The sequence below is a fragment of the Apteryx mantelli genome, chromosome 23, assembly GCF_036417845.1.
Source record: "Apteryx mantelli isolate bAptMan1 chromosome 23, bAptMan1.hap1, whole genome shotgun sequence".
Taxonomy (NCBI): Eukaryota; Metazoa; Chordata; class Aves; order Apterygiformes; family Apterygidae; genus Apteryx; species Apteryx mantelli.
In genome coordinates, this window is record NC_090000.1 from 84,438 (window position 1) to 106,570 (window position 22,133).

The 22,133-nt window shown below is 45.0% G+C and overlaps 2 protein-coding genes across 4 annotated transcripts; both read right to left on the reverse strand.

Annotated features, from left to right (window-relative positions):
* HMBS (hydroxymethylbilane synthase) lies at positions 1 to 11,360 on the reverse strand. Of its 2 annotated transcripts, none has more exons than XM_067310321.1 (13): positions 11,209 to 11,360; positions 9,379 to 9,451; positions 8,630 to 8,679; positions 8,473 to 8,528; positions 7,350 to 7,427; positions 6,418 to 6,495; positions 5,074 to 5,149; positions 4,256 to 4,369; positions 3,722 to 3,760; positions 2,323 to 2,442; positions 2,023 to 2,076; positions 1,356 to 1,442; positions 1 to 1,081 (listed from the first exon to the last, which is right to left on the reverse strand). In XM_067310321.1, exons 1-13 carry the CDS (start codon positions 11,341 to 11,343, stop codon positions 908 to 910), a joined length of 1,134 nt encoding a protein of 377 aa, XP_067166422.1. In that variant the 5' UTR covers positions 11,344 to 11,360; the 3' UTR covers positions 1 to 907. The 2 variants fall into 2 exon arrangements, with proteins under 2 accessions (XP_067166422.1, XP_067166424.1); XM_067310323.1 differs by lacking the exon at positions 11,209 to 11,360 and adding an exon at positions 10,615 to 11,088.
* Positions 11,361 to 11,515: 155 nt separating this feature from the next.
* VPS11 (VPS11 core subunit of CORVET and HOPS complexes) lies at positions 11,516 to 21,762 on the reverse strand. Of its 2 annotated transcripts, XM_067310130.1 has the most exons (16): positions 21,598 to 21,762; positions 21,100 to 21,248; positions 20,777 to 20,912; positions 19,483 to 19,646; positions 19,134 to 19,381; positions 18,556 to 18,757; positions 18,116 to 18,267; positions 16,362 to 16,548; positions 15,770 to 15,913; positions 15,069 to 15,257; positions 14,594 to 14,755; positions 13,989 to 14,128; positions 13,476 to 13,678; positions 12,768 to 12,939; positions 12,433 to 12,655; positions 11,516 to 11,780 (listed from the first exon to the last, which is right to left on the reverse strand). In XM_067310130.1, the coding sequence occupies exons 1-16, from the start codon at positions 21,749 to 21,751 to the stop codon at positions 11,619 to 11,621; spliced, it is 2,787 nt and encodes a 928-aa protein (XP_067166231.1). In that variant the 5' UTR covers positions 21,752 to 21,762; the 3' UTR covers positions 11,516 to 11,618. The 2 variants fall into 2 exon arrangements, with proteins under 2 accessions (XP_067166231.1, XP_067166230.1); XM_067310129.1 differs by lacking the exon at positions 21,598 to 21,762 and having other exon boundaries at positions 12,768 to 12,909; positions 21,100 to 21,444.
* Positions 21,763 to 22,133: the final 371 nt, after the last annotated feature.

Here is a 22,133-nt window from a genome sequence, read left to right on the forward strand (position 1 = left end):
TCCTTTAAGTTAACTGTATTTATTGGCTGTTACATTCAGTGGACGTTGCCAAGAGAATAAACAATGCTTCATTTCCAAAACAATACCCCAGTAAGATGCCATGTCAGTGTTCCTACAAGGCACTAATGCAGGAGCTCTGGAGAGAGAATCTGCAAATGGAACTGGACATGTCAACTCTTTACTATAGTACAAGGAAATAGCCAACAGTTACAGAAAAAGGCACGATAAGCCCCATTTTTTCCTCTTCAAGTTTGGATCAAAGTTGACTGGTTACTGTATATAAATGACTGTCTCAGATTACATCTATCTAGGGATAAATTAGCCATCCAGTTACTTCAGATTATAATTAATTAGTGGTTGATGGCATAGATCTGATACTTCAAACTTAATTCTTTAACTGAGACCTATGATGAACATAGTGCCCCTTTACTACGAAGAACCCTGTATTAAGAACCTAATTCAGCTCCCTTCCATCAGTCTTTCTGATGAGTGAACAGGCCCAAGGAGTATTCAAAAGATTATGCAAGTCTTATAACTACCAAAAGTACATTATTTTCTTTAGTACTGGCACAATTTAGTCTTTGATGATAATTTGTATTCAGTTCCTTATTCCTAAATGCTATAGGAGAACATTTCCCAAGTTTTTTGACTTTCTAGTGACAAAAATCAAATCATCGAAATGAGCTTCACAGAGATAGCTTGCAAGTTGGAGAAATGAAGAAAGGGATGAAATCCCTGAAAAGTTAAGTACTCACAAGTTAACTTTGTATTTCAAGTTTTTATGTCCACCCATCAGATGAGACTGATATGAATGTTTAAATAAATCCCTTCCCCCAAAGGAGGACAACCCAGTAGCTGCAGAGGCCTGAGCAATAGTTGTAGCAATCATGCCTACTGCACCACAGGTTTAGCAAGCATCATTGAGCTGCCTTGCTACACTAAGGATATGTTTAGCTCCCTTGCTCAGAAGTAAACTAGCAAGTTCAGCACCAAGGTTCTCTGCAGCTTGCTGGGCCTGACAAGGAACAGTCTTGGCTGTGATGCCAACATGCTGCACATCGTCATTTGGTCCATCTTCATTCTGCAAATACAAATATCTCAATGTAAGGCAGCAGGAAGGAGTAGGCAGTCAATTGTTTAACCCATACATAGAATTGGGTAAAATGTGTGGTCTGAAGAGTCTAGAATGGTGGTGTCCTGTTACAATTTCCAAGAATTCTTATCAGAATGGGGAGAGGGGAAGATATGAAGTTGGGACTTTGAAGAACCAGACCAAAAACAATAGATTTCAAAAGGTCTGGTTTTGTTATCCAGCTTCAGGTTTGGATTTTGAAGCCAAAATGTGGTTCACCTACCTGTTGTGGATAATTAACACTGGTCTGCATAGTCTCCTTCAGGCTATCAGAACCATCCAAGCTGTAGACTGCTCCAGTCAAATACAACTTAGAAAGACACACAGAAAGGATTAATAACATTTCAAAACAAAACAAAACAAAACACAGAAACAACCCAAGCCAAGCACCTCCTTTTAAAAAAAATATGCAAAATATACAGCCAAATCTGGAGGAGAATGCTTTCATAGCCCAGTGGGACCAGCAGGAATAGAAATTCGATAAAGCTGTAAGGAAAGCAATCCCCGTTAGGGAAGATGTGAATTCCTGAGGAAAAGGCTGAATTTTTTCCCAGCTTTCCATCTTCTTAGTGATTATAGTGTTGTCTAAAAACATTGATTTTTAGGAGTCAGAAACGAGACTTTTTCAGACCTAAGGGCAACACTACCTTTAAAGAAGGAAAAGCCTGATTATAAGGGTATTTTCCAACAAACAGAGCTTCAGTGACCAGACCCATTCTCATAGCCCTACTTTGGGCACCAAACTGAAAAACCTGAATCAGGGCCCTATCTGCCCTACTTAGTTGTAAACATGTCTGCTGGAGTTAGCTTCAGCAAAGTATCAGGCAATATGCATACATTGGAACAGTTTTTCAGCAATAATCCCAGAAAAAATACAAAGTACTCCTTACCTGGCCATCTTTCAGCATGCTGCTGACTGCAACAGGAACACTACATCCACCCTCCTAAAACAGAAAGAAGCTGACACTGAGGTTCCTACCCGACACATTCAAAGCAGAAGCTTCTGCAAAATTTGTGCTGCACACAACTCTAGCTATCACTTCAGTCACTTACACACACAATCTATTTGGCAGTTTGAAGAAAGTGTTAACAGACTTACCATGCTATATTTTCAGTTTAACTGTAGCAGAGCCATATTTACTGCTCCTGCAGGATGGAAGCAAGCAGAAAAACAACAATGCCACACATACCAAATGTTTCATAAAGGCTCTCTCAGCAATGCAGCATAGCACAGTTTCTCCATCATGCAGGGCAGATACCATATTCAGTATCTCTTGGTCTTTGGCACGAACTTCCACTGCTAAGGCACCCTACAAGAAGAAAATAATAATAAAAAAAAAAAATCCTCAGCTTTATGCATATGCATCTCTGTGTGCACTCAGTGTGGTCATGAAACAAAATTCATAGGCTTGGATGCATTTCACTTGGGGAGCGAAGTTTAGCATTTATAAAAATAAAATAGGAAACAATCCACCGGTTGCAAAGGTATCTTAGAGTAGCTGCTCCAAAGAGAAGATCAGAACTTCCCTCAGCCAAGTGTTCGAGCTCATGCTGTCACCTGACATCTTTTTCTGGCCCCAAACCATGCCAGTAACTATTCCAGTTGGGACTGCACGTGTACAAACACCTACCCCATTGTCCCCTCACTACAGTACAGGAAAGGTTGGATAGAGCTAAACTCGCCAACCTTTTGTCAAGATACAGGTCAAATGCTGAATGAGTAACAAACCAGTTCTTTCCCAAACTGAAAATGAGAACGAACAAACAAACAAAAGATGAACAGCCCAATACCTGACAAACATGATAAAAATCACTATTTCAGACTGATTTTTTACAGCTTTCTCTTAAATGACTATTTCTTTACTGTCGGACCCTTTGGGACACTTTTAAAGGAGGGCTGTCATCACAGACCACCTTTTCCAACCCAGAAGTAACATGCCACCTCTTATTTGTCCACTGGTACCATATCCAGAGTGGGGAATAACTATCATATATGCAGAAACACTTGCAACCACTAGTACATAACCGTGCCACATGTTTAGCAAGTTTGATACCTGCAGTGCAACATTGTGTAAACACAGCCAGGAGGCCAGCACAGGCTGGAATGCTTTTCCCACCTAAAAACAAGTGCACTTGGAATGTGGCCAAGCCACATGCTTCAGCTCCACACTGCTGGGGTTAGGATACCAGGAGTAAGGGGTGGGGTGGGGGTGGGGGTTGTCACAGTGCAGAGATACTGCAGTGGCTCTTCGCAACTAGCCTGCTGCAGCTCAGCACTGACCCTGCCAGGGCCTCCCTGATTTTTGCAGAGACACCCCAGTGCAAATTGTATCACACACTGCCTTTATTAACCATTTTTGCATTACTAATGACGCCTCAGCCCCCAACACCCAGGCTAGCAGAGAACTGCCCACTGTTCCCACAGTCTGCACATAAACAGTTTAACAGCCACCAAGAGAGACTGATGTAGTTCTTTGGCAACAAACAACAGAAATATTCAGCTGTTACACAGTTATCTACTCTGGCACATTGTACTGCTGTTGGCTTTCAATATGCAGTAAGGCTTCAGACACAGAAGTTGTAACATACCTGTCCAACAGCATAGAGACAATCTTCCGGGCTTAGGATCTGGAAGAAAGCAAAGTCAGACTTAATTCAGGTCGCACAGTTCAGAATAGAGAAAGTGAGAGCTCAATTCTATGTTCATCTCTAAAATCTGCTGATTGTGTGCCTGACCGTGAAAATATCACCTCCTCCTTCCTGTCCCTCAGTGTTTCCATCCCTAACATGAGATAATCCACTTTCCTTCATCTGGATTGTAACATTTCATTAATTAGTTATCAAAAATATCTTGGCTGCCTACTGCTGTGTTGCTGGACACAAGTATTGTGAAGTGCTGGGAGATTATCAGATTACAAACTCTTGCTGCGCCATGGAAAGACGCATGGTAAATTTGTACTTGAAAAGAAACAAAAATGCCTGAAATGCATCAAACCACAGGCTAATGTGGAAATGGATTCAGCAGGCTGTGTGTTCCTCTGTGATGGGGCCAGCACTGGGCCTGAAAGAGAAGCAGTTAATGGTTCAGAAGAGAACGTTATTTTCTGCTCTGCTGCTCTTTACCTGGCCAATGCGATTCTCCCAGCCCATTCTCTTCAGCCCGGCAGCAGCCAGGATTATGGCACTGAAGTCTTCCTTCTCATCAAGTTTCTTCAAGCGGGTGTTTAAATTCCCTCTCTGCAGAAGTGGTTAAGCAAGTATAGAAACAGCACACAAACAGTCCTATAACCCTTCACTTGAGTGTGCCTACACAATGCATAGAGCTTGACAGCCTCCAAATGAGAATCAGTCAGGGTACCACCCTGAAGCAAGTGTTAAACACGGACAATTGTTCCATTATCTTTAAATAGAATTTTCCTCAGTGTTATGGAATATTCATTCAAGCACCGACTCTTGAAAGATATCAATGTCATTTAAGAAGGTGCATTGTTGGCACCTGACACCAACTCATTTTGCAAGGCAAGGAACTGGGTTACTAGGACCAAGATAACACTGCCTTTTACCACTAGTTCAGTGGCTCAAGTCATATCTAAGGTACTGGGGACCAAACGGCAGTTGGCCACCACTGTGACAAACACATGGTAGGCATCTGTCAAGCAGGTTTTAGAACACTTCTTACTGTGAAATGCTTCTACCTCTTCAAAGCTAGAATAAGGCCAGGCCCTTTCTTTACAGTTTCAGGAGGAAGAGGATTGAATGGGCTACAGAACATTATACACCCCTCTCAGAATACATTAGAGGAGGCAGCCTTTGGGGAAGGGGTTTGTTCTTGTAGGTCAGGCAATGAGAATCAGCCTTGATTCTAGACTTAGCATTACAGTAAGTTCTATTTTCCTTTTTGCAGCTTTATAGGCTCCCATTTTTTTGCCAGGAAAGGATACGATATCCCTGAATTCTAACTGAGGGAACTTCTTTTTGAGTTGGGCTGCTCGCCGAAGTGAACTGGTTCCAATTACACTGTCGGGAAAATCAAATCAGTGAAATCCAGAATACTCCTGCACTTACCTCCAGCCAAAGATATGTCAGAAGTTTCAAGGAAACGTGCAGTGATTTTTTTTTTTTTTTTTTTTTTTTAAACTTCTAATGGAAATGAAGATCTTGAGAACCTGCCTACAATTTATATTTTCTTGGTAGAAAGAAAAACTACTTGGTGAGGTTTAGTACAAAGTCTGGCTGAAACTAGAAGGCCATTCCCAAGGGACTGATGTACAGGAGATGCTTCTGGAAGGCAGCTGTTAGCCACCATCAAGGACTGATGAAACTTCATTTAAAGAGCATGACCACCTTCAACCAAGTCATCTCCATTGGCAGTCCACAAAGAAAGCTGTCACAGAGAACAGACTCATCTGTCCCAAACTGAGGCAGACATAGCCAGCCAACCTAAATGACATAAAATGAAAGAGGAGAACCTTTGAAAACAACAAAGTGCATAACTGGACACCATGGAAAGCTACCAGTCTGGACAGTAAGCATTTCCTTTCCAGAGATGTATGCTATTTGCTTTTCTTGGTACCCTGGAATCTAAGCCAGATATGATCTTCCAGCTACCCAGTTGCACAGAAGCGTGAATCTACATTTGCGACACTGCTACTTTGTTTCTTTTACTTTGTTTTTAATACAGAAAAACAAAATCTTTCTAATACAGTAATAATACTAATAATATGAGTAATTTCACTCAGCAGTCTCAGGCAAAAGAATCCAATAACCTCTATAAAGAGGCACAGAAAACTAGTCAAGTAACTCAAAACAGAGAAACTGCTCATCTCACAGAGAACCACAGGGAGGGGAGGCCAAACAAACAATGAAAAAATCAGAATTGGCTGGGTGAGAATAAGAGCAGCGTGGTTCAGGCCGGTACAAACTAAACGATGCACTGGACACGCTGTCTAGACTGCGTGCCTTCCCCTGCAGTGAGCACTATATAAAGGGTGAGGAATTCACTCTGGAGGCCATGATAAGGAAGGGTCTAACCTGAGAAAACACCGAATCTCAAGGATGGCTGGAGAGATCCAACCTCACTCCATTAGTCTACAGCACACCCACAAGACAGTGTTGCTCTTTCCAGCAAGTGAGTTCAATATAATGTACATGAAAAGCTAATTTTAGGCAACGCAGAACCACTAAAGAAAAAAAGCAAGGAGCACACCAATGTATCACCGGGAAATATCAAGAAACCCCTTCTTTCCATTTCTACACCTTACTGTCTTCCCCTTCTCTCTGCTTACCTCTTTTCAGGAAGAAGGCTAAGCATTTTCCCAGAATTTTTGGGATGAAAGACAACAGCATCATGTGGGTTTTCCCTTCTGCAAAACAAAGCAAGAGCAGAATAGCCAAGACATCATTTAACAGAAGGCTATTAAAACTTCAGCAGTTCTTTTCTCAGTCCTCACAGGAACTGTCCTCAGCTCCAAAACATGCCCCTTTATCCTTGTAAAAGCAAGGATTTCCAGCAAGCCTGCTGGCCACAGAATTCTAGGATAGCTATAGCTCTTCCACCAATTCAGAGAATAATCAGAGGGTGAACAAACTTGGAAGAGGCAGGCATAACCTGCTGACATGCTTAATCCTTACCTGGAAGAGTTCACTGAAGGATGAGGGGAAACAATATCTCCTATGGACCTTGCGCATGTCCACAGGTTCACGCTCCCTTCCTTTCCCATTCTGCCTATTTCCAAGTCAAGCAGAACGGTAACAAGCACTGTTGCAAAGTGACCTACGTGGACACCGATCACCACGTGGCACAGGAATCCAGAAGACATTTCATTAAAATGGCTTTTAATTGTTACTAAAACAAAGCAGATTTCAGCTACTGACCTAAATGAGAGAGAGGTCTTATGTGTCTGCCAAGCCTTGTGCAAGCCAGCCCTTCAGCCGCAACTGCTCCATTGCTCCCCCCAGGTTTTAAGGAAGAGTGAAGCAGCCCAACATGCCATCTTTGTAATAGCACAAGTGTGGCAGTGAAGAAAAAGGAAGTAACTAACAGAACCGTGTAGTCAGTTTTCCTTGTAAGAGCCAGGCCTGACAGACCTGGGTTGTTTTGTTTGGTTGGTTGGTTTTTTTGTTTTTTTCCTAAACAGAACCTAATCTGCCTTTGCTTTTCTACCCACACTTTAAAATGCAGGTCCCTCAGAGAATCAAGCCTTGTGTCCACACTTACTTGCAGATAGCACCAATGGTAAACCCAGGAGGGAGAGAAGTTGGCAGGTCCTTCAAGGAGTGAACCACCAGGTCAACTCTAAAAATGAGAGGACAGTAATCAGAGTACTGAGGAGATGGTTGGGACCATGAGGTACCTACCAGAGCCCTGCAGGTAATGTACAGAGAAGTGAGAATCCACACTGGGAATTAATTTGGAAAAGAGAGAGGGATTTCAGGATTCTACAGCCAGAATCACTAGAGAACGACAGTGCAACATCAGAAAGGTCGCTTCACCTTTCTGTTCCCCCCTTTCCCCCCCCGTAAAATTAGAATAATGCCTTCCTCCCACCAGTGCTGCAAGACACTTTACAACGATCAGGTTGAGTCAGGGGAAGATGCTGGAGAAGCACACATGGAGAAATTCATTGAAAGAGTATGCAACCAGTATGTTGGCTGATATTACACTTCAAAGTGAAAATAACTGCTAGCCAAAGTACAAGCCATCTGCCTCGTTACAAGGACAATGAACAAAACCGTAAGTGATTGAGCCTACAGAATTTTTTTCACTGACTTTACTGGAAAGCGTTATCACGTGCCTATGCATAAGAGATGCAGAAGAAAGTCTTTGTTTTTAAATCCACTTTACTATGCCACAAGCACCACAGTAACTCTTCTCAGGATATTACAAAAAAGCAATAACCTCTTTCTGCTCCAATATGAGTCTGAACCGAGTTTTTCTGTAGAAGGAAGATACCGTAAAAAGCAGCACAACCTCCCCACATCCAATTCTCCAGCATGTTTATCAACAAGCAAAATTACTCAGCCAAGTGTTTTAAAAATAATGTAGTTGTAAGCAGGAAGTAGATTAGATTACATCTCCTTTGGTGCGCATGTAACACACAAATCACATAGGCAAACCAAACTAACCAGGGCACACTGTGATATGACAGCTTTGCTTCAAAATATACAGCCTAAATCTAGAGCAGGGAGTAAAAAAAGACAGTGACTTATCCAAAAAGGTCTCTTTCTTAGGCTACGACATAGCAGAGAAGGAGGAAACTAGATCACATGTGCAGCAAGCCCAGGATGTCTAAAGAGCATCATGAATGGCAGGCAACAAAGGGAAAGCATTGAGCTCTTACTCATTTCTTTCAAGGGCATTTTCCAGCTCTTTGGTGAAGAGGCTCTTCTCCCCGATCTAAACATGAATGAAGAAACATGAAGCACAATAAAAAATTTGCAAATATACCATCACATACAATTACTCTGCATTTAGAGGGAAAAAAAAAGATCCTTTACCTTGGAAAGTGCTGTATCCAAGATCTTGTCTCCCGTTGTTGACATGGCAACTGTTCAGCAAGAGAGAGCACAGGCAAAATGTAAGGCATGGTCAGCGCATGTAGGCCTGGACTAGAAATGTCTATGTAACCCATGACATGCAGTAGTACAGCGTTACACACCACTGTGTGAACACAGACTCAGGATAAACATGAGAGCAGTTCACTTCTAGGAATGCATTGTAGTGAACGCAAGCAAAAAATTAGATTTCTTTCACTATCCTGAAAAAAAAAGAAGGAAGAGAGGGCATGTTTTGGGAAAAGCCGGCTCAGTGGAAATTGTCCAGGTCTTTCTCTGAAGTGTTGGCAGATACTCAGCAGCTTTCTTCAGTGCAAGACTGGGCTCTCAGTGCTTCCTATGCTGATGAACAGCACAAGCCCCAGACAGAAAAGCATCCTTAGCACATACACTGAAGTCCAGGGTGCAGTTAGATTGATGCCAGGATCTCAAAATGTAGCAACATAATGCTATCTACATTATGTACTCAGATCCTCAACTGTTGGTAGTTTTTGAAATCCATCTTTCTTCCTTGGAAGATAGCAGCAGCAGTTGCTCGGCCACACAACCTAATTGAACTCAGGCTGGACTCCTAGATAAGTGGGGGCTAACTCTCCTCCTCCTGACAGCGCTCTACACTCGCATCTTGCACACAAAGATAACCAGCTGGCTCCTGCTGCTGTCTACCTCAGAGCAACATCCAAAAAACTTACCAATCTCATAGTGGAGGTCAGGATATAGCTCACGGAGCATCTCAACTACACTGTCAGTCTGAATCCGGGCCAGCTGCAATAAAGCAGAAAGCAAAGTTCCAAGCAAAAAGTGCATCATTGATACAGTAGCTAGAGAGGCCTTTAGCCTTCTTTGATAGTCACTCATAACCATGACATCCTCTAAAAACATAAGCATTAACAACAAGTAGCATCAAGCAAAATAGCTCATGCGTACAAACCCTTTGAATCTGTACTGTGACCAGAGCACCCCCACACACATACTAAGTGTGTGCCTGACAAGGCACAGCAAAGAGAATTCATTCAGGTAAAAATGGCAACTAGAGCAAACAACTATGTCATGTACACTCTACTTTCAGCTGTGCCGATTAAGTCAGTAGTTTACCTCCAATCAGACATTCCATTTCTGTATGTCACCTCAGCATCTTTATGCATGGACAGCACTTACCTACTTAACTTTATGCCACCCTGTTTTATTATCTCTGTGGAAGGCCACTACTGAAAGAACGATGCTAAAGACATGTCATTATTTTATTACTTCTAAAATTAAGGCAGATCAAAGCTTACACTTTCAGATGTATATGTACAAGTAGCAGAAAGGCAAACAAAACCACCCTGCTGCCACTCACTGACAAAAGAACAAGTTGTATCACACGCTGGGCACTATAAGTTTTTTCTAGGAGCATAAATTTTACCAATGCTGCAAGTTTTGTAAAGAGCCAGTAGGATCTCACTTTGCCTGTGGAAAGTCTCTACTGCAGGCAAATACCAGTTACTCATGCTGTATAAGATCAGAGCTCTATTTAGAGGTTCTATGGACACAAGAAAGTAACAGCTCAAGTCTGGACACAGAGCAAGCAACAGGTCTTAAACCAGTAAAACACAGGAAGAACTTTTCCTTGTACGATAGCAGCAGAAGTAAGTAAAATAGAACCAGCATAATACTCGCGGAGAAACTTTCCACAAATACAAGCAGCGCTAGAGTCAAGCAACCGCAGCTGCATAAAAAATGGGTGTTTTAGTCTCTGCCGTGATGAGCTACGTAGCCTAGGGCAATTAACTTTGTTCTCAGGACTGCAGTTGCCCTAACATATAAAATGAGTATAAGTAGTTGTTTCCCTTTGTAAAGGGCCACAAGAGCCTGAGGTTGGAAACGGAGATAGCACACACACAAGGCTATATCCCTTGTCCTGAAGTCCACATATAACGCCTTCTCACCTTCACCGAAGTACAGAATTCTTCCTAGAACCTGCTACCAGGATGAATAAATTTATCGCAGAACAAAAGCCCGAGGGACATTTATCTCCCCTTGCAAGTCTGCTCCTCCCTGCCGCAGCTGGCTGGCAAAAGATACCCTCTCTCTATCTAGACACCTTCCCTCCCGGACCTTTGCGAGAGTCGAAGCAATGCGCCTCTTCTTTTTCTGCCTTCCTCTAAGAGCTGCACGAGCCCTGCATATTAGGAGGTGCACAGCACGACCCCTGTCGCCAGAGAAAGGCGCTCACACCCTCAGTCCCGGAGGAGCTGCAGGAAGGCAGCACCGCTTAGGGATACCCGTTACGCGGCTCCTAAAGGGAGAGTTCCCGAAGCTCGTTCAGAGCCCCGTTAAAGGAGCCGAAGGGCGCGGAACTTCCCTCCCGCCGCCTCAGCGCCGACGCTCCGCGGTGCAGGAGCCCGGCCGCCCCTCCCCGGCTGCCGGCGGCAGCCCTGAGGTCGGCGCTGCTCCCATTCGCGTATCGAGCTACAGGACCCCCGCCCCCAGGACGGGCCACCCCGGGCCTCGGCGGCCGCCCGCGCCGCCCCGCCGCTTACCTGGCTCCGGCGGGTGCCCACGCGGACCGCTCTGCCGCCCGCGCCCTGCGGCAACAGCCGGGCCAGCGGCCGCTCGGGCCCCCCGCGGCCCGGCCCCGCGGCCCCACTCTCAGCTGCCGGGCCCGGCGCGGCCATGGCACCCCCTCCGCGCTCAGCGCTCCCCGCTCCGCTCCATGGCGCCGCGCCCCCCGCTGTGCACGTCACGTCCGCCCCGGCGTGACGGCCGCCGCGCCCCGCCCCCGGCCCCGCCCCCGGCCAGCAACGGCCGTTCCCGCCTCCCCGCGTGACAGGCCGCTGTGCGCGCCGCTGCCCGGCAGGCCGCTTTATTGGAGCGAGGCGGGGAGGGGTACAGGCGCCTCGGGGGCGCGATCGCACACCGCGGCGCGGGGGAGCGGGAGACGCAGCCGGGGTTAGGTGCTGCGCTTGGTGTGCACGAGCAGCTCCCGCTGGAGGCCGGCTTCAATCGTTGTAGCCGATTTCCCCGGCAAGTCTGTGATGAGGGTGAGCTTGTTGAAGACGCCTCGCCCAAAGTAGTCGGCGACAACAGAGAAGCCGTCGTTTGAACATTTGAGCTGCAGGACACAAAGCGGCACAATCAAGAAAAGCCTGCAGCTAGAGCCCTTCCTTTCCTCCCTGTTCACTTCCATCCCTTCGCATTACAGATGCACTTGCACGCTTTGCAGCATTTACAGCATACAGGTATAATAGCATTACTGCATTTCTTGCATTAAGCTTTTCTGTGACTGGGACATTCAACCTTATGAACTTAGCTATTCTTGCTTTACTCTTCCATTTGAACCATGCACAGAGAAGTTGAATAGACAGATTATCCTAAGCACAAAAGCTACTGAAAACACACTGCCTGAGCTGCTCTAGTTTTTCCAAACGCATGAGCACGTTCCAGCCAATATCCCATCCTGAACATCGCTATTTAGTCCTCAGGGAAACACCGTGCAGAAGCACCACGTGTAATGCAATGGAGATGCATTGTCACATGCCAATTTAAACAGGTACTCTTCCATCTTTGCAGAGCATCAAGGAATCCTCTTACCCTATACCTAAGCCAGTCACTCCAGCTCTTAAAGTCTCATTATTCTCAGTCAATAGAACCTTGTCTACAAAGTAACTTCCTGCCCTACCCTTCTCTACCAGCCTTTGGGGCCTGCAAAGAAAGCTAAACCCTGTTTATTTAAACTTGGCAATACAGGCAGTGTGTTACCCTACCTGATGCTGAAATTGATCATGCAGATCTCTCTTCTGCTCCTGGGCTCGGATCATGTCCATCACTTTGCGATTTTCTGGCATACAAGTAGGACATTCTGAATCGCTCTCAGAGTAGCTTTCAAAGCAATGCTGGTGGAAGGAATGACCACACAGGAAGTGGACTGAAGGCAGCTCCAGGGCACTGGTACAAATACTACACTTCGTCTTCTGAAAGATCTTAGGACTGAGAAAATGAAAGGAAGGAGAAGGGTGGAAGAGACAAGGTATATTTTCTTCTTAATAAAGCGGAATAACTTTCTACCCTATATAAGACAAGACACCACAAAGTCCTGCACCTTGCTTTTAGCTCTTCAATCTCCTGGCGGATCCTCATGGTTTCTTCTCGGTATTTTTGAATTCTCTGCTCGTCCTGCTCAATTTGTCGGCTCTGCTTCTGCAGTTTGTTGACAAGATAATCCTTAATCACAGACAGTGTGGCTGTGGAGTTATGAGCCAGAGTCTGCACAACTGAAGACAACCAACAAGTTATTTAAATGCAGGCAAAAAGCTGCAGCTACATCAGTCTTACCTGGATGGACCACTTTCTTTTAAGAGGTCACTTACAGGCAAAGAGGTTCAGTATTTCTACTGAATCACAAACCTCATTTAAAGACTGTTTAAATTTGACCATTTGAGGGCCACAGCAACTAATGCGCTTCCAGAAACAGGTGACTGGGAGCATGTTTGGATAGCTCAGATCAAAGGGACAAAGCACAATTAGATCGGATTCTATTTCTACTTCCCCATCAATCCACTGCGGGAGTTTTGGCAAGTCCTTCACCTCCTCACACTGACAGGACAGAAGATAGAGATGCACAGGCATCTGTGTGTTTGAAACTGCAGATCTTTGTCCCCAGTTAGGGAGCTGTCACTAGCATCACTGTTCCCTATAGTGCAGGTTAGTAATTTGAGTGGTGGGCTCAAACTTCATTGATACCTCTCAGACTTCTAGTTTACACAGAGTGCTATAAACCATTTTTTTTGGTGCCACATCTCAGTATTACCAAGCAGCGGAGGCATAAGATTCTTGCTCTCAATGTGTTTCAGCACTGCAGCAATATACTCCTTACAGTCCTCCTCCTTCCGTGCAAAGTAGCCAAGAGCCTGTTCCCAGAGGCAAGCCTCTTGGTCTCCATACAGCTCGCACACCTCAATGACCTTCTTGTACTGCTCATTCTGCATGTGGTAGTGCATGATCTGTTGGAAACTAAAGGAGAAGGAAGCAGATCAGCTATACAATCACCTCACTTTTTGAATTGTTATACAGACCTAAAGTTTTCACCCTGCCATGCAATCCCCACACATTGCCACAAAAGCCAAGACTGGTCCGTCATTCATTCTCTACATAGATGCCTTGCTTTAACAATAGGAGATTTTCAGCTGAGCCATGATCTACAGTTCCCGTCTTGAGATACTCAAGAGATTTTTTCACTCTTCTAGGGCAGGAAGGCTTATTTATGGCTCAGCTATCCCCATGGCGGGGGAAGAAAAAACATGGGGAGAAGAGCAACACTTACAGTTTGCCCTGTTCATAAAGGTAGAGGACACCATCCTTGAAATTGTGCATCTGACATAAGACCAAGGCCTTGTCAAAGACTGTTTTGAACCTTCCACTCTTCAGGAGGGTGATGGCTTCATTGTGCAGCTTCTCCTTTATCTACAGAGAACCAGGGTGGGGCAGAACAAATACACACATACACTGTTTTGCACTAAGACCCGATGACAAGTTGTAGCTCTTTAGAAGATAAAGAAAGCTCTCCTATTTACCCTCTAGCCCTATTAAGCAAACAGGACATAGTTTCTTTGGCCCAAATAACCAATATTCTCAGAGGCCAAGGCAAGCCTAAACAGCTTATTTTGTGGGATGAGGTACCTGCTCACAGGGGCTGTATTCTCTGGAATCCATGCTTAAATGAGACCCACAGAAAACAAGCCCAGCCTTATTAAAAGGAGTCCTCTCCCAGATAGCAGACTGCTTTCCCATTTATTTGTCCAGGACAGCATATGTATTGCTTCATGTTAACACCACCCACGTGGAAAGGTTACAGGTCAGCAGGAATGAAAATAGGTTCACCAGACACCAAAGTTCCCTCTCAAAATACAAAGTTGGAGGAGTTCAAACCTGTTCATCTTGTTCATGTGCCCAGTTCTGAAGCTGAAGTTCCAGCAATGTGTCATAGACACCTTGTGGGGAGTCAGACTGCACTTCAGTCATGTGCTCCAGAAAAGCCTTTAATTCTCGGGAGTTGTTTGCAAAGACTGGAATGAACTCCTCAGAATTAGCCTGTAATACAGCCCAGAAAAAGATAAGCACCCAGACCAGCCACAGCCAGACAGGTGCTTCTTTCCCAACACGTAGGGTGCTCATTTCCAGCATCTCTGACACGAGAGAAATACTCAGTACAGAATTCTAATTAATGCCAAAATCAGTGCTGAGCAATAGCATCAGGGAGTCTCTTATCTCTGGTGGTAACACCAGGGCAGGTCTTCTCATTACGTTTAAGACATCAAGGCTGCACCAGAAAGCATGTGGGAGCATCCACTGGCTGCAAACCTGCTACTCTAGAGCAACAATGCCCAGTCAGTGCAAAGCATACCTTTTTTCCTTCCAGAATCCCAGGGCCTTCTTTGTCTCCTGATGGCTGGTAATCAGTGCACAGTATCTTCAGCAACTCTGTGGTCTCATTAGGAACATGATGCATCAGGATTTTACCATACCGCTTCATGTTGCTCTCTGCCTGATCAAAAGGCAGCTTTCCAATGTACCCCAAAGCCTCCTGGTAGTTCTGTGGGGGCAGCCAGCAAGAATCATGAGACACTGGCACCTGTTATCCACGTCGAGGTTACACCTCTACTTGGGTCACAGAGAGCATTGAAGACGTGCTGCAAGTATACCATGAAGGTATACTTCATTTTTGAATTTGCTCTGAATTACCACTTAGTTCACTACTCCTGCTGATTTTCCTCCTCAGGGAGGAAAATTGGCCATTGTCCCGAGGAAGACGACGGTGATTTAGATCAGTTTGTCACTAAAGCTCCTCCCTTCTCTTAAGTGGCTCTGTAAAAAGTCATCTCTGAGACAGAACAGTTAACCCTTCTGATTTCCACCCTCAGAGTCTACTGTACATGCCAGAAGCAGAGAACCGATGCATAAGCAATAGCAGGTGTTTTCATTGCCGCCTGAATAGTCCTAGAGGGGTCCATATCCATGGAGTCCACAGAATAGTCCATAGAGAAGTCACACCTCTGACAAATTGTATTCTCACCAGTAAGAACATGAGCAATGGCACCTCCTCACCTTGATGTCCTCTAGCTGGATTTTGAGGTACCATTCATGATGCGCATGCTTCTCTGCCAGGTACACAGCATGGGAGTAGTAACCTGCTTGACGAAGCACCTTGATTGCTGTCTCCACATCAAAGCGGACCTCACTCTCACTAGTCTACGAGAACAGAAGCAGAAAGGCAGCCCCCTCATTATTCCCACAATCCACAAGTAGCAATCATTTATGTAGAAGGAGGAAAACCAAAGCAACAACAACTCAGCACCTCTCATACAAGGGAAAGGTCACTCATGCAGAAAGGAGATAGTTCAACCACCTCTCAGTAGATTGCTAGTCACACTGGCCAAAGCCAGCACACTCCAAACTTAAATGGCAAGCCAGCCAAATCCAGAATGAAGCTGAGAGCTTGGAAATAAAGGAGCAAAGAGAAAGGTACTGAGGAACGAGCCTCATTCTGTCTGTCCTTCCCCCTCCCCTTTTTTTTTTTTTTTTTTAAATAGATACAGCCCCCCTCGGAACCAATTTACTCTGTCACCACTACCGCTTTTCAATTATCATGGTAACCTAACAAACTTTGCATTATTAATAGTTCACCTTCCACAATTACCTTGATGAACTCTTCCAGTTTGGAGCTGTCTTTGAGTTTGGTATAACAGTTCAGCAGAAGTGTGGTATGGTCTGCATTGGCCAGGGACTGCAGGTGTAGAGTCTGCAGATAAGCAGTGAGGTTGTGTATACGCTGAGCATCCAGGAACTTCCGAATAACATAAGACGGCTCCAACTTCCCTATAGTTCTGGGAGGGGAAGAGTCATTGCACAAGAGTCCAGGTACCCAATGAGTCACAAATGGAGAAATTAATAATGGAGCAGGCAGAACAATTTCAGCAGACACTAACCCATTAGGGACCACCCAGCTACATATCAGAAGAAACAACTAGTTATGGCATAACCAGACCACCTGTATGCACATCTGTATGCATCATCTGTATGCATCTGTATGCACAGTGAAACAAACAATCCCCTCTAAAACAAAGCCTGCAAATTGGAATGATGGTGGCAGCACATGAGGGGTTAATGATCCTTTAAAGAAAAGGTGAGAAGGTAGACCACACTGACCACAGCTAACTGGGAAGCCCAAAAAGGGGAACAGCAGCCACATTTTCCTTAATTTCAGCCACATACTCAAAGTCTTACATTCAAAACTCTTGCTGACATCTGAGCAGTTTAGCCACAGTTACCCTGACACTTAACACAAGTCCACAATAAAATACATGCCAACTCTCACCAAAGGTCAAGATTCCAGACAGCAAAGTTTCAGTTATACATGAATAGTGCACTTCATAGAGTTTTAAAGAGACTAAACATGAAGTTGTTAGTAAGCCCCAAAACAGCATTAGAAGCTTTATAAAACCTGAGAAGTTTTACAACAGACTTCAGTTAATCTGTTTGAGCATTTTCCAAGACTGCCATACCTGATCAAATCACATCATCCATCTTATCTACTGTCTTGGCTCTGACAACAGCCAGTAGTTAGTATTTCCAAGAAAGATACAAGAAAAGCAACAGAAGAAAATTTCATCCTTGCCTCCTGTAATAGCTGTAAGGCTAAGCAAGTGTACTACATGGTTTTCTTGTCAGCTCTTCAAAAGCTTTGCCTACATTTAAATACCATTTTTTCCAGATAGTGTTGGAGGCTACACGAGTACCCAATTATGCCACGATTTGCAAAGAAAGTTAATGTTGGGTTATCAGAATTCTATTTTTGCATTGCATGAAAAATTTTTTTCTTATCAGTCAACTAACATACCATCTTGAAATTACACCAAATTGCTTCCCCTTCTGCTTTGAGATAAGAACAGATGGTCCTGAACCACCCTCTCTCTATTACACCTTACTTGCATCATGTTAGCATTTACTCTTTTCCTCAGTAGGACACAAAACCTCAACTTTTATATTTGCCCCAGTGGATAGTCTTACAGACCCTTAATCTGGTTTGTCATGTTTCTGTGAGCCTCTACAGTTTCAGTGCGCTTTTGGACACAGGATAGCTGAAATGGTGCACACAATTCCAGACAAGACAATCCTTTGTTTATATCAACATTATTAGGCCCCATTCCACTCTTATATGTGGGTTCATAATCCATGTTATGATACAAACAAAGAGACATTTACACTAAGGTGTAGGCAGTGATTTCCAAGTAACTCTTCTCAGACTTGTAATCTGACTAACATGCCTCTCTCTACTGGTAGAACCCTTCACCTTGAGTCAATGTCTTTTTTTCCCGGGCTGAGACAAATATCAAGGCCTCCGTAGCGCCTATCTGTACCACATTATCTTGGCTCCACACAACCCCTGCTTACCGGATATACTGCTGGATGGCTCCATCATGGTTCCCTTTGTTGTACAGATGATCTCCATACTGCCGGAAAATCTCTGACAAACCGTCACTATCCAAGTGGTGACTCTTGGCCAGGTTAATAGCCATTTCAAATAAGTTTTTTCTGAATAACATCTGTTAAATATGGGATAACAGCAGCATGAGGGAAACATCACCTCCCAAAACAAGGTTAAAACATGCCTGGAAAACAAGTTTTTTTCTTCTTTTCGGTGCTGCACATGTAAGTACATGCAGGATTTTAAATATCAAATGCTTACAACATTGGTTATGCAGAGAAGCCATCCGGTCATTTGTTATGTTACTCACTTACATGAATGCTGTCTCTTCAACTTTTCAATTTGTGAAGGCAGTACAATTTTGCAGACATAAGGCAGAGACTAATAACAAAACAGATTTACATGCCTCAAGTTTGGTCTGTGTATCCTTCTCCTGCAGGACATGGATCTTCCCGTCTCTGGTCAGTACATACAGAGACCCCCACTCCGCTAAGACATCTACGATATCATCGAAGATTGAGCTGTATGCAATGAATTTGTTGCACAAGTCATAGATATTCAAGATTTGTTTGTCTGAATTCTGTGCCTCACTCCCAGCAAACTCTGACCTGGAGAGCAGAAGAAAGCTTTAGAAATCCAGGAGAACATAACTTGATTGCTTTTGATACCTATGCAAACTAGGGACGCCCAGAGAGAAAGACAAGCGGGTTTCATTCAGACAATTAAACTAAGTGGGCCCATACTTATGCAGGAATTCCATCTGTGCATTAGACAAATTCATACGACTGGAAAAAAATCCCATCGGTTCAGCATACTTGACTGTGCCACTCCCTCAATAGAGATTAATGATGTATGGGGTTTGGATGAATTTTGACAGCCTCTGACAAAGTTGCAATCAGCCCCTACAGTGAAGCCTCCCAGGGAAGAAGGGAAAGCAGGAAGCTGCAAAAGTGAAATGAACTCATCTGTTCCAAGGAGCCCTACTTCGGAGAAGTCTTTCGGTCCTTGGAGACAATGATGAGGTACCCCCGATACCAGTGAACAATTAGCTTTTGTCCCTCGAAGGCAAAGCATGGGCCACGTTCATCTGGTTGGTAAAGGTACACACATTCGTTTCCCGCCACAATGAACTGGAGATCCTGGGAGGGGTCGCTGAGAGAAGAACAGCGCAATCCACAACCATGAGTGTCCAACTCCAGATGGGGATAATCTTTCACTGAAAGTGTGTAAGACTACAGAAGAGATACAAGATTTTGGGAATCACTTTGAACTAGACTCTGAAGCCAATGCAATTTGCAAGTCAGATTCTCATTTTTAATAAGTAACTTCCCACCTGGATGTTCTCTGTGGTAACCACAAACAGATGTGTTGTTTTGCCAGACTGTCGGAAAGCAAGGCCAGTAATCGGGTAACTGCCCTCATGGAGAATCTGGGTCTTACTATGCCGGTCTCGAGTGATGTCTCCTTTTGTAAGTACAACACTCCCATCTGCAAAACCTGGTGAAGGGGACAGACAGAACTGTTTACTCATATGGCCCACTTGAAATATTATCCAGTGTAACTTATGGCAGCTCTGGTGAGCGACAACACCTGCTAACCAACAAGATATTAAGGAATGGGATTGCTGCAGGTTCTCACTTCACAGAAGCATGTACCAGACTATCCCTGATTAGTCTTATTACAGTCCATAGCTGTCTCCTAGCTGCACACATGATGCCATTTTTCAGTGACATTCAACTTGTCTTCCCCATGCAAACTTCACTTGCAGGTTATTTTCCTTTGTTCTTTTGTATTTATTTATTTATTTTTTAAAAAAGAACAGCTATCTCATCCACCAATTGTAACTATCAGTTTAATTAATTTGCTCATTTAAAATATACAACAAACTCAAAAAAACCCTAGAGGGAGAATTCCTAAAACTTTAAAACCTAAATTCTTAAAGCCCTAGAGGGAGATTCCTAAAACTGAGTAAAACGTTAGGTTTCTACAACTTACTTAGGGTTCTGATCCTGCAAATTGTTTCAAGGGAAAAGGCCACAATACACATATGGAAACTCTGATTTCAGTGCAGGGATCAACCCACAGAAATAGCTTGTAGCCTCACAACCCTTACTGGTCTTACTCTGTCAGTGTTTAAGGAACAAATACTATAAAGGAGGGTTTAAATCCAAGCAAAAAAACTAAGGGGGGTTTTGTGTTTGTTTGTTTTTTGTTGTTTTTTTTAAGATTTCTACAGAGTGACTAAGAAACAAACATCTCTGCAATCTTAGGTATCATGCAATCCATGATTTTTTTCTGTGTCACAACAAAAGCTAAATTTCATAATAAGTTCATTAAATTTGAAACCCTACTGATTTATAGGGAAAAATTACATCAGTTAAGAATACATACCTCTCTTCTAAATATCAAAGTTAATACAGTAATATATATAGATGCATGCTAAGCATACACATTCATCTTCTCAAGCTCTCCAGCAGTGCGAGACACTATCTCTGCAAGTAAAAACTGTATGAGAATAAAAAAAAGCCAGAATGCTCAATGATGACTTTTTGTGTTATCCATCCATTCTCCCTACATCTTAGTATCATAAGATTTTTCTTTAACTACTCCTGTTAAATTTTACTTACCGATAGCCATGAAATTAAGATTCTCATGGACGGTTAGGCAGGATACAACTGTGGGCTTGTTACCCGGTATTGCTGGAAAAATCCGTGTGCAAAGAGGATTACCACCATCTCGTTTCTCCAGGTTCCACACTTTAACCTACGAACAAGAGAGGAGGCATAGGCAAAAGGGCAGGTGTTAGGAAGTCAAGAATGGACACCAAAGTTCACAGAGCCAAGGATCAGTGAGTTACTTAAGAAAAGAAGCCTCTGCCAAAGTAATCACAATAGTCTTTATAAAGATTCATAATACAAATGAGCTTTCCTCTCTTAGCTGTTTGACTTACCAAAGGATTAATACCCTCTTCATCCTCACCAACAGAAACCAAGATACTGTGTTGCTTCAGCTGGTACAGGTGTGTTACCCTTAGCTTGTAAGCCTGGAAACTAGTAAGCTGAAGGGAGCGGGGCAAAAACCAGATCTGACCTTCCATATGTAGATCACAGTTAAGGTACACCAAGACAAAAACACACCTCCAGGCATGTCATAACCCAAACCTTCACGCTTCCCCGTTGCTGGCCCCTACCAAGCTTACAGTAGGTGCACTGCCTGAGGGTAGCCAAAGGGCACCGCACATCTAGCAGCAGTTCTGAGCGCGCAGGGGCCGCAGAAGTGCAGAGAGCCGCCGTAAGCCCGAGGCTGCTGTGCCCCGAGCCTGCACGGGCCGCCCCCACCGGGGCAGCCCCAGCCCCCGCGGGGCAGCCCGGTCCGCCGCGCCCCCAGCCCCGACCCCCGCGCAGGCCGCAGCGCCCGGCAAGGCGCCTCTCGCCGCCGCCCAGGATATCCCCGAACACGAGGCTGCCCCTGCCCGAGTCGCAGACCGCGATGCCCGGGGGAAGCACGAAGGGCTTCGCGCCAGCCCCGTCGGGCGCCGGCGGCTCCTTCACCGCCTCCCTGTCGAAGAAGACGAAGCGGCGCCACTGCAGGTAGGCCGCCATCTTGGGGCCGGACCGGGCCCTGGGAGGAGTCACGTGGGCGACGCCCCGCCCCTCAACTCTCACGTGACCGGCGGGTCAGGGGGCGGGCGCGTGCGGGTGCACGCCGCGGCTCGGACTGCGCATGTGCGGCGCGCGAGCGCACGGCTGCGCGCGCGCGGGCGGGGCCGTAATGGTCGCGCGGGGGGCGCTCCGCAGCCGGCTCGGGCGAGGGGCCGCCGTCGCGGAGCCCGGTGAGTCCCAGCGCGCGCCTGGCGGCCGCTGTGCCCGACGGTGAGCCGGCCCGGGGAAGGTTTGCCGGACATGCTGGGCTCCACTAAGGGCCGCGGGGAAGCGGCAGGGCGTGCAACCCCCAACAGCACCTTCCTCCCCTTGGTTGCTGGGA